This window comes from Squalius cephalus, assembly GCF_949319135.1.
Source record: "Squalius cephalus genome assembly, chromosome: 15".
Lineage (NCBI taxonomy): Eukaryota > Metazoa > Chordata > Actinopteri > Cypriniformes > Leuciscidae > Squalius > Squalius cephalus.
In genome coordinates, this window is record NC_137136.1 from 21,052,739 (window position 1) to 21,065,856 (window position 13,118).

The 13,118-nt window shown below is 36.1% G+C and overlaps 1 protein-coding gene across 1 annotated transcript in view; it reads left to right on the forward strand.

The window, feature by feature from the left end:
- deptor (DEP domain containing MTOR-interacting protein) overlaps positions 1–13,118 on the forward strand; it is a 36,233-nt gene that overhangs the window by 9,717 nt on the left and 13,398 nt on the right. The window contains exons 5-6 of the mRNA XM_079894093.1: positions 2,964–3,142; positions 10,570–10,752. Of these exons, the coding sequence (XP_079750219.1) occupies positions 2,964–3,142; positions 10,570–10,752 (362 nt within the window). The remainder of the gene's footprint in view (positions 1–2,963; positions 3,143–10,569; positions 10,753–13,118) is intronic.

Below are 13,118 nucleotides of genomic sequence, written 5' to 3' on the forward strand. Positions count from 1 at the left end.
GAGGCCGACTTAGCAGCATGCCGTGCTTCATCGTAGACGTTACTCTACGGGCCGCCCTGCTCTTGCATAACAGGAAGATGAAGTCCAGCGGGAGACATCTGTCACACAAACCTTCAGTGTGCTTTTATGTAATCATCATGGACACATTTGAGCTTGTGGTCAGTATTTGCAGACTTTGCTCTTAGGGAAGCTTGTTTGGTTTGCTTCCCATTATCGCCGAAGAGCTCAGTCTGCTGATGGAGCATAAAAATAAAATGTTTTTGAGAGTGAATGGTACTCTCTCTGACTAGGTTCAAGAACTACATAAGAAAATGGCCTGGAATGTTTTGTGATCTGTCTCTAAGCAACCGTGATTAGCCTTTGTCAACAACCTTGGTTTTTTTTTATGCCTTCCTGGTGTTGTGGAGATTTTAAAAAGGGTTGTTTGCCAGTGTTCTCAGTATATACTGTGGGCTTGGGTTACTAAAACCAAATGTAAAAAGAGGAGTATGGCCCCTTAAAAAGAACTTCCTGCTTCAGTGTTTTTTCCGATTGTTCCCTTTTCCCTAATGGAGGTCTTTGAGATGTCGAAAATGTCTATTAGCATCTGGTTCCCTTTACTCACAGACATCCACATAGAATTCAACTATTGTAGAAAATGCACGCAGAAGCAAACAAACAATGAATAATGTGTGTATTTACTGTTTTTTTTTAAGAAGGATTAATAATTCTCAAAGGAACTACTGAAAATCACATCCAGTGTTACAATATAAGGATTTTTTCCACTTTCACTTCCCCTGGTAACAATTAAATGACCCTACCCCCAAATGTGTACCTTTTATCATTTAGAAACTTACTTTGATTAAAAAAATAACAATAATAAAAAATGCTGTATATATATGTAGCCAATATATATATATATATATATTTTCAGTTGAATATAATATAATATAATATAATATAATATAATATAATATAATATAATATAATATAATATAATAAATAAATATTGTAATACATTAACATTAGTGTCACATGATCCATCAGAAATTATACTAATATCTAATATCCTGATCCTGGATTTATATTTTTGTGGAAACCATAACACATTATTTCTAGATTCTTTGATTAAAGGGTTAGTTCACCCAAAAATGAAAATTCTGTCATTAATTACTCACCCTCATGTCGTTCCAAACCCATAAGACCTTCACCGTTCATCTTCGGAACACAAATGAAGATCTTTTTAATGAAATCTGAGAGCTTTCTGTCCCTCCATTGACAGTCTACTCAACTACCACTTTTAAGCCCCAGAAAGGTAGTAAACGCTTAATTCATGTGACTCCATTGTTTTAACCTCATTTTTATAAAACGACGCGAGTGCTTTGAGCAAAAAACATAATTTACCACTTTATTTACAAAATATGAATCTCAAACGCATGTTCACGAGAGCACCACGACGCATGCCTGTTGTGTTGATGCGAGAGCTGGCGTTGTTGCGTGAACGAACGCGCTTCAGAGATTCATATTTTGTAAATAAAGTGATAAATTATGTTTTTTTGCACAAAAACAAAGCACTTGCGTCGCTTTATAAAATTGAGGTTAAACCACTGGAGTCGCATGGATTACTTTTTGCGTACTAGTTGCGTAGGCTGTCAATGGAGGGACAGAAAGCACTCAGATTTCATTAAAAAGATCTTCAATTGTGTTCTGAAAATGAATGAATGTCTTACGGGTTTGAAATGACATTAAGGTGAGTAAATTATGACTAAATTAACCCTTTAATAGAAAATTAAAAAAACTGTATTTATTTGAAATAGAAATATTTTGTAACATATATACATTTCTTTGTCACTTTCAATCAATTTAATGCATTCCTGCTGAATAAAAATAATATATTTTTATTTAAAAAAAGTGTATTAAACTATTAAAGTGTAAAACAGAATCTGCAAAACAACAGTTCAAACATTGTCTTGCCTAATGGGGCAAATGGCAGTTCCATCAGCTGGTCCAGAACTCTCTCACTCTGGGACCGGATCATCAGGCCACCCTTATTGTTGAGCTCTGACATTGTTTCTCATGACTTGATCACTGCAACACTAAGCAATATTTAGACAAAGAAACATAACATCTCTGTCACAAACATACCATGCAACGAGATCTGTGGTTTTAAAGGAAGCAGAGCATTCAGGATATGGTTAAAAGTGTGACCTGCTAACAGAATAGCTAGATATTAATGAAAAATGATGATCAAAAAAACGGGGCTCAAAACTAGGTCAATGCCACATATAATTTCTTGTAAAAGTCAGTCATTAATATATGGTTGCTCAACTGCAAGCGATTTGAAATCGCTGTTTGCCTTGAAAGGCACAAGAATAGACTCAGTATGTACATGGCAAACATCTAATACGCAGGCTCACATTGCTGGCACTGCATGTTGACTGATAGTGAGTCATTTGTGCTCTTGTTTGGCACATGTGGATGTTTGCTCAAGCTGTTTCAGTTGCATCATACTCTTTTTCTTGACGATTTTGACCCGAATGGCCTGCATTTGTAATATCTACTGTGCATATGCTTCCATCATAAATGATCAGTTCTCAAATGGTCCTGACATGGTGTGTTAGTCAAGGTTTTTTTTGTTCTTCAGTTGTTTCTTAGAAACTCACATTTTCTCTGAAGACTTGTATCTCTCAAGGCAATCTTAAGTTGTGTGCTGACAACATCGAGTCTTTGTGGCAAACATGAAAGTGTTTGATTTTGACCCGTCAGGACCTGCCTTTAAATGGCAGAGAATGTTGCATTTCTTGACAGTTCTGTTGCTCTTCTTCTGTTGACATACATATTTAGCAGCACTGCTGAACTTTGACCTTGATTTGATGAAAATCGCTTCTCGAACCTGGCTGTTTTTAGATTAATGATCTCATAATTATATACGCAATAAGTTTAATATTTTGACATGCTATTAAGTACACTGTCTCGCTACACAGGTTGATGAACACTGAAAACACCCTGGTGCAAACGCGTGAAGAGGAGGGTGTGACGTATGAGCGGACACTGGTGGCTTCAGAGTTCATAGACTGGCTCCTGCAGGAAGGTGAAATGCCCACCAGGGAGGAAGCCGAGCGGTTGGGACGCAGACTGCTGGAGCATGGCATCATTCAGCATGGTGAGCACATGGATGAAATATATGTCAAATATAGTCCTGCAGCATACACCTCAAAGCTAGTTCACACAACCAGAGACTTTCTCCCTGCATGTCGCCAGTGGCTGGCGGTGAGGTCGCTAGTGGGCGCCCCCCCCCCCCCCACACACACACACACACACACTTCTGGTTGTCTAGAAACATTTGTGAATGACATTCACAGATGTTGCTCAATGTAATAATAATAGGTCAATAAGACTTGACCTATTTATGATAAGGTTCAGGTATTTGAAAATAATGATTAAGATACACTCACTTGTGTTTAAGGTGTAATGAAAATATGTTATGACTTTTTATTTGATGGATAAACTACATTACATTTTTGTGTTACATTTAAATGTAATCTTTTCTTGTAATGGTATAAAAGTTTGAAGGACTAAAATCCCCTTATTCAAACTCTCATTTAGTCATGGACCTACTAGATTGACATTGTTCTGACATAGAAGACAAAATACATTAAATAAATCCAAATTTAGGTTGATGGTTTGCTGCATGAATTTAATACTACTTATTAATCTGACGATTGTGTTGTTGAAATGCATTTTCATGGTTCACTTTAGAACATATATCTCTTAAGTAATATATGTAATAATAAGTGTATAACTAAATAATAATTCTAGAGCTTCAGGAATTCACTAATCATACAATGCATTGTGCTTTAAAATATACATTCATTCAAGTTATGTAAGCTATTAAATAATACAAGGAGGCTTGTTGAGTCATGACTTGACAGAAGGAAAGACTTTGATGGTCAGCAACAGATGGGCATACCTTTGACCAGGCAACAGGCAAACACAGTGTCACACTAGAACTCATCTACACAAAAGAATTCACATGCATAATACACAGCTGTATAGTGTATACACACACCCAATACAGACCTGCACTCACACGCACACATAGCAACTCCTATAGAATGGAGCTATACCCTATAATTCATTCACACACTCACCAACAGTCACATGCACGGCAGCACAACCAGTGCCCTGTTGAGTCTTTGTTTGACAGCACCTTTCCTGTCTGATTTCTGCTGACTTTGAATAAAAATGTGAATGACCTTAAAGGAGTAGTTCACTTTCAAATGAAAATCAGCCCATGATTTACTCACCCTCAAGCCATCCTAGGTGTATATGGCTTTCTTTTTTCCGACGAATACAATCAGAGTTATATTAAAAAATATCCTGGCTATTCCAAGTTTTATAATAGCAGTGGATTGCAACCAACAGATTGAAGCTCAAAAACGTGCATCCATCCGTCATAAACGAACTCCAAACGGCTCCAGGGGGTTAATAAAGGCCTTCTGAAGCAAAACGATGAGTTTGTGTGAGAAAAATATTAATATTTAAAACTTTATAAAGTAAAATAACTAGCTTCCGGCCAAACGAACATACAGATTCCACTTAAGTGTAAAGCGCAATTTATGCGAGTAATGCAACGTACTGCTGATATTTACGCTCCGCTGTGACACACTACGCTACTTCTGACGTCATGAGTTGCGTAAGTTGCGCATTAGGGGCAAGTAGACTGCGTATGTTCGTTTGGCCGAACATACGGCCAAACGAACCGTATGTATAGTATACTGTATATTTTTATATTATACTATGAGTTAGTATATTAACTCGATTGTATTTGTCTGAAAGAAGAAAGCCATATACACCTAGGATGGCTTGAGGGTGAGTAAATCATGGGCTAATTTTCATTTTAAATTGAACTAATCCTTTAAATTACGGAGAACTTTTCCACACAATTAAGTTAAGCCTTTTGGGATGTGTTCTAGTCACTTAAATATCTGAATCAGCGTATATTATGTTCATATGCATACAGATATTACATAATGCAAAAACCACATAAATGAACAAAGGTTTGTGCCCTGACTTGAATTTAGCTGACACATTTGGATACAGTCAACACAGCAACACATAAACCAACAGATCAGTGGAAAAAAACTAGAGGTGAATTCATCATTTTACCCATGGCGGTAGGGCCAGGGATAGGGTGAAGATGACAGCCTGTAACTGTCAACAGCGAGGCCCCCTGAAATTGCGGAACTGCCTGAAATTGCAGCACTGCACTGTGTCGAGAAGTGTGTAAATCAGCCAAAGTTGCACTGCACAGTTGTACGATAAATAAGCTTGAAAAAGGACGATCATGCTGCACACAGCAGCATATGAACTCATTCCCCTCATCAGGGTGGAGACGGCAGTGTTCTCCAGAACCAGAAAGCACGTTCTCTGCTTTTCCTGCTTTTGCTTGTGGGTTGAATGTGACTGCATGTGCTCGACAGTCGGCTCAGTGTGTGGGACTTTTGTTCAGGAGGCCTAAAAGACACAGTGAGCGGAGAGTTTATTTCAGAGAGCTGAGTGTCACAACAACACCCCCCCCCCCCCTTTTTGTTTTGTGCTAAAGAAGCTATATGATACTATTTTCATCCGATTTTATTGCTAAGTTATGAGTTATGTCCATGAAACAATCATTATTTATTTATTTTGCATAAAAATCCAATCCTTTTTCTACTGAAAAGATCAGTGTTGTTGCAGTTCTTGTTCACTATATTTGCCACTATGATTGTGGTGTCTTAATTTACATCTGGTCACTTGCATTTTTACTGATCATATAGCTATCCGATTTGTTAAAACTGTTCCATTTACACTTGGCCACACAAATGTGTCTCTGCAAAACAAATATAAATCCAATCTTCAATTCCCGTGCTATGTGCAAATTCAATGAGTTCACGTCATCGAAAGCGACAGATCTGAGCTGCGTTTTATTTATCATCAGCTAATTTCAAGATCAAATACAGCATAAAACTGCATCAGCACTGGTAACACAATACTTTTAATGAAGATTGAGTATACACCTTTGCGTGGCTTTATTCCATGCCGTTGTGTTAAATTCTCAAAATTGATAAAGGTGTGTGGTGGACCAGGCCGACTAGCGGTGACTGGAGGACTTGTGTGGTATCACCTCATCACTGGACCGTGAAGATCACACATTGACAACAACACAACACAACCTTGTTCCTGCAGCGACGTCTGACATTTATACGTTTGATGTGGCGTGAGAAAGTGAAAAGCTACACAAAATCTGATCAAAGCAGAAACTGCGTTTGAAACTGAAGTAAAATTTTATGCGATTGAAACTAAAGTAAAATTTGAATAGGATTTCAAATCACATAAATGTAGTTAGAAACGTTTTTTTTTTTCACACTTGCTAAATTTTATTGGAAGCCAATGGTATATGCAAAAAAAAAAAAAAAAAAAATCTAATTTGGACGGACAGTCTGAACATGGTTTAAGATACCGCTGTAGCATATAATTAAATTAGACATCAGATTTAACCCTCTGATGGTCCGCGGGGTCTTTTTGACCCGCAAATGACTTTTGCTCAAATTAAAAAAAATGTTCCCTTTGTCCAAATGGTATGAAACCTTCTACGGCTCTTAACACTTTCTAGATCTACAAAAAAAAAAATAAAGTGGAATGATATCTGTTTTTATGTTAGCGTGACAAAATTTGTGACACTCGAGGTCCTCGGGGTCTCTGGAGACCCCGCAATCAAAATAGACAAAATTCATCATCAAAATCAGAAACAACGCAGAACACATCGACAGAAATGACAGAAATAAAGTGGCACACTTCCACCAATTCAAAAAGCATCCACAATGCTGAATTATTTTGCTCACAACAAGCGCACACACACACACACACACACACACACACACACACATATAGAGGAATACATTTTTGAGACTATAAAAACTGTTCTCTTATCATTTGTAAAATAAAATCATCCAAAATGCAGTACCACCACAAAAATAAATTGGTGACACTGACACATTGAAAAATGTGCACACACACACACACACACACACACACACGAACATTTGTAATGCTATAATTTGTCAAATAAAATAATCCAAAATGCAGTACCACCACAAAACTAAATTGGTGACACTGACACATTGAAAAATGTGCACACACACACAGACACACACACACACACACGCACACACACACACACACACACACACACACACACACACACACACAGGAACATTTGTAAGGCTATAATTTGTCAAATAAAATCATCCAAAATGCAGTACCACCACAAAAATAAATTGGTGATACTGACACATTGAAAATGTAAACACACACACACACACACACACACACACACACGCATACACACACAGGAACATTTGTAAGGCTATAATGTGTCAAATAAAATCATCCAAAATGCAGTACCACCACAAAAATAAATTGGTGACACTGACACATTGAAAAATGTGCACACACACACACACACACACACACACACACACACACACACGAACATTTGTAAGGCTATAATGTGTCAAAAATCATCCAAAATGCAGTACCACCACAAAAATAAATTGGTGACACTGACACATTGAAAAATGTGCACACACACACACACACACACACACACACACACACACACACACACACACACACACACACACACACACACAGGAACATTTGTAAGGCTATAATTTGTCAAATAAAATCATCCAAAATGCAGTACCACCGCAAAACTAAATTGGTGACACTGACACATTGAAAAATGTGCACACACACACACACACACACTCAGACACACACACGCACACACACACACACACACACACACACACACACACACACACACACACACACGAACATTTGTAAGGCTATAATTTGTCAAATAAAATCATCCAAAATGCAGTACCACCACAAAAATAAATTGGTGATACTGACACATTGAAAATGTAAACACACACACACACACACACACACACACGCACACACAGGAACATTTGTAAGGCTATAATGTGTCAAATAAAATCATCCAAAATGCGGTGCCAGTGTCGGAACCACTACAAATATAAAGTGGTGTGGTGACACTGGCACATCGACAATGTGTACTCACACACTCTCTCTCTCTTTATCTCTCAGACACACACACACACACAATTGTGTGTGTCTAGAATCTAGAATTCGATTAAAAATAAATGATTGAAATAAATGATAAAATCTTAAGACTCCAACATTTCTCTTTGTAACATTTTGTTCAGGTTTGATTCTAATCATAATGTAACATTATTGAAAAACTGGGGGTTTTTTTGGTACAAAAAATGCTAAACTTTGACAAAAATATTTTATTTTTGTTATAATTGTGATTTTATAATATTTAGATATGAATCCAACTGAATCCAACTTGTGAAAAGATATCTTTCAGGTAGTCTAATAGCAAATAGCATATACTGGAGCTCTATAGCCATCTAGTGGTTAAAATTATTATTTTTTATTTTAAAACTGCATTTTCCAAAAAATTGGCATAAATGTTACATTAAACCATTTAAAATCATCCATGTTATCCCCATGAATGAAAGTTAGAAATCTGGGTCTTTTATAAAGTGAATTTTACATCAAATGCTGTTTTTTTGTAAAAAGGCTATTTAAATATTTATTTATTTATTTATTTATAGAAATTTAAAAAATATCATAAATTCTCCAAAAACTGCACAAATGTTGAGTAAAAACATTAACAAACAGAATAAAATTACATTTGTAAAAAAAAAAAACTATTATCTTGTTACAAAATTAAATGTTATTGTCTGGGGTCTCTAGAGACCCCAAAGGACTCGAGTGTAGACATAAATAAAGACCATCAGAGGGTTAATCTTGGTTATAAGGATGGGACTACAATTATATATCAAAAAAGTGTATTCTGCAAAATTGAAACTTTTTGCCTATATACATTTTTTAAATGAAACACTACATTTGGAGCATTTAACGTACATTTAAAAACAAAACAAAAAAACAATCTTGCTTTGAGATATGAGAGCCCTTTATGGATTATAAAATACTCTTTAAACTTTCATATAATAATACGGTTTATCTCTCTTTGCCCATAGACTGGATGCCACTCTGACCACATACATATATTTCTGTCATGACAACTCTCAGAGTGTTTGGCATGGTAATGGATATGGCAATGTTGATATGTTTGGCCTTTGCGGAATAGATCTGTTACGCTGCTGCTGCTGCAGTTATTGATGCTGCTGCTGGTGTTGGTTATTGCTGCTGCTGCAGTTATTGATGCTGCTGCTGGTGTTGGTGCAGAGCAAGTACGGGAATTGCTATTGCCAATACATACACTGCTGTGAGCAAGTAAGACATGCTGCTGCTGTACAATATAACGTACATGAATTACTCGTAGCAGATTTATACAGGTGGAGCTGGGAAAGGTGGAGGGTTTCTAAAAGTGCACTGCAACTGCTAAAGCAAATGCCGACCAAGCATTTGAAGGATGAGCAGTGAGCTCTTTGGCTCCTCGCATACATTTTTCTATTCTTTAAGATAATATACGACTGCTTGTTTGCTCGCAAAATTCATAATAAATAATGAAGGCCACTTTATACGTCTGTCACGTGGTCCCTTCTTGTCTAATATTGTCTAGTATTTCTTGGCCAGAATAAGCAGCAAAATGGACCAGACTGTTCTGCGAGACTAACCATGCAGTGATAGTCAGACAATGAGCGAGTGTTTAGCTCAGCTCTCTCCTACACACATCTGCATTCCTCTGCACAACAAACTATATGCATCCACTATGCTTCACTGTCCAATACATATGTTTGATTTTGCTTGTTTCAAAGGTTCCCAGTTTTTAAGAAAGACTATTTTATTTTATGTGTTGATAGCAAAGGAATGTGCACACACGGTGAACACATTATTTGTAGTGGTGGAAGGAGGAATGTCATATTGAACTTCTCCTGCTGCATGTCTTTGAAATATTGCCGAAGCTTAAGTAACGGTCCTGTGATTAGAGACATGGCATAATAATAACACAGTAGAGCACTGAACATGGTAATAAAAAGGGAAAGTTAATGCTCTTATGTAAAACTAAATACTGTTTTTGAAACATGATGACTCATGGGATATTATGCAAGAAGGGAGTTCAGGATTGCTCCTGAATGGGATGAGATTTTAAGATGGCATGTGCTCCTCTTACTCAAACACACTCACTCACTCTCAAGACTTGGTTAAACTGGTTCTCCTGCTTTAAGCAAACGAAAAAAAAAGAACTCTTAAGAAGGGACTTCAGCTTTTTCTGCTGTTTTGCCAACCTCTGCTCTGCCCCCTTCTCTTGGTAAAATAAACAAAAATTAAATGAACAAATAAAACATGAATATTATTTTACATTTAATAAATTAATAAAACAAAAGCCTTGAAGGTACAGTCCAAAATAAGGATATTGGGTTGAGTTTTGTATTTTCTGTCTTTCACTTCTAGGTTTTAGACCATTGTGGCTTGACGGTTCATGACTTTAATTCCAATAAACTGACATATGACCTTCTTTCTCTATGCATTTCTCTTTCTTTCCCCCAGTTTCTAACAAGCACCACTTTGTGGATGGCGGACTGCTTTACCAATTCAGAATGAATTTCCGGCGGCGACGACGACTGATGGAGCTTTTGAACGAGCGTTGTCGCAGCATACCGGAGAACCAGGACAGCCCTTTCTGTCTGCGCAAACAGGGCTCTGACGGGGGAAACACCAGCTTCCTTTCAGGTTAGTCCATGATCATGAAGGAAATCCACAGAATGCATGCACACCGGTGTTCATTACACCCTGTAGTTTTATTATATTGATTTTTTAGGTTTAGTGGACACAACTGTGATCATTTGCAGTGGCACATAGATAATGAACTTTTGGATGTGGTCTCATGCATTTTCATTTGCTGTTGATGCAGTGCATAATAAAGTTAGGACAACCAAAATCAATTTCAATGTTGTAGTAAGGAAGTTGCTGAAATGACTAACTCGTGTTTTGAAAGAGAGTATCATCTGGAAAACATTGCTTTTAATTTGAAGTGTCGTAATCAACTAAGGTGTTAATTTATTTAAAAAATATATAATATTCAATATATAATGCATTTTTAATAATCAGATTTATTACATGATATGCAAGTCAAATAAACAAGCAAATAAATTACAATTAATTGCATATTAGTATTGGCTGACAAAGGCCCCTGAATCAAGATAATTCATTGGCATTGCATTACAGTGACAGGTGAGTACAGAATTGAATAGACATTACATCCACAGTCCACAGCAGTTCATTTCGATTGACAGTTTGATGTTCAGAGGTTCTCACATTCTGTCAGTGCTTATGTACGCTACTAGAGCTCTCAGGGGGAAGTTCACATAGTTTGTGTACTGAAAGTAAGGAATGTTAAAGTAGGGGAGGTTGTAGTTTCTCATCTGCACAGATGTTTCCAGACCTCTTTGGGAGAGTTAGTTAGATGAATCTGTCATGTTTTGTTGTTGTTGTGATGAGTATGTGAAAGGTGAGCATGTCAAACAAGCACAAAATGCCCCTTTTGCCTGGTTTTCTTCTGTTTGGTCTAGTTATACTCCATTTGAGTTATTTTGTATTAGTCATTATTATAAATTTAACCTCAGTTTTTTAAGACTACTCCTGTTATACTATTAGATAAAGCTGCAATTTAGCATTTATCACATTGAATAATGTATTACAGTAAATGTAAAGTTGTTTCAGATCAAGTGTTTTTCAGTATTTGCCTGTAGATTCAGTATCACGCCGTCATGAGTCAGTAAAAGAAATTAGCTCATGCTGTCTTGGGACTGGTTCCTCTTCTCAGAGCTGAATAAAATATGAACTCTCATTTTTAACGGGCCTGTGGAGTGTGTATGTTGACTTAACAAGTACATGAATTTAAATGTTTTGACTTTGAATCAGGTAGATTCTACATCAGTCATCAGTGTTGAACTACACAACACTGGGTTGCACATTATTTTACAGTAAGTGCACTTTCAATGTACTTACCCACAAAAGTACTGAGTAGTGTAAGTAGTTCGTATGTTCATACGAAACAGGACTGTAAAATAAAGTGCTACCCAACACTGTTTTCTGTACTTATTGCATATTTTAATTACAGTATAGACCTTATGTAGCCCCGCCCCTTTTCAGCGCTGCGCTCGTTGTATTTGTCTTCCGGTCTGTACTTTCACAGCGATCTTACGTATTTATGAATGAATGGCTTGTTTTAAAATCTACTGACATTTGTTAAGACATCTGCTTTAAACATTACAATCCTCATGATAACTTTCGTTAACTTTACAATAAGTAAATCCACTTCACCGGCTAATTACTCCTCGACAGCGATGCCATTGAAATGCACAGAGCTACCGCAAAAACGTTAGTTCAAAGACAATATTCTAAAGAAGGCTGCGCGCTTGTTTCTCTGGCGCATAACATCTATAATCAGTTATTTTTAGTTCTGTTGACAATATAATCAATTTCACTGTGATATTACTCAAAAATTAAGGAGTGGATTATACTAAAAAATAAAATAAGGTTAATTATTTTCTTATTTATTTTTATAAAAATAAAATCTAATAAATGAGTAGGTTTTTTCATTTACAAATAAATAGCTGTTTATTTGATTGATGTTTAAACATGCTTAAAAATTAAAATAAATTAAGCATAAATGAAATAACATTATGAAATATGACTATTTGAAAAATGATTTGTTTATATATCCTTTGAGACCCATGTGAATTAATATATTAATTTCTTTCGTTGCATTTCATTTTTAAGTGGTAAATCATTTTTATTTATTATATAATATTATATATTTATTTTTATAATAAAAAAGTTTTAATGTTGGGGTTTGTGTTTGGCTGTAGCAATTATAATTAGCTTTATATAAAGCTAGAAGTTTATGGTATGTTCATTTAGATTGCTAAAGAGTTGTATACGTGTTCATGATGCTGTTTGCTATATGGTATATTTTCATCAAAAGGAGAACTCTTAACAGATCTGATGTTTCCCTCTGCACTGTTTTTTTTTTTTTCAGTTAGTAAATGCAAAAAAAGGATGTATAGACACCACAACGCCATCTAAATTGTTGG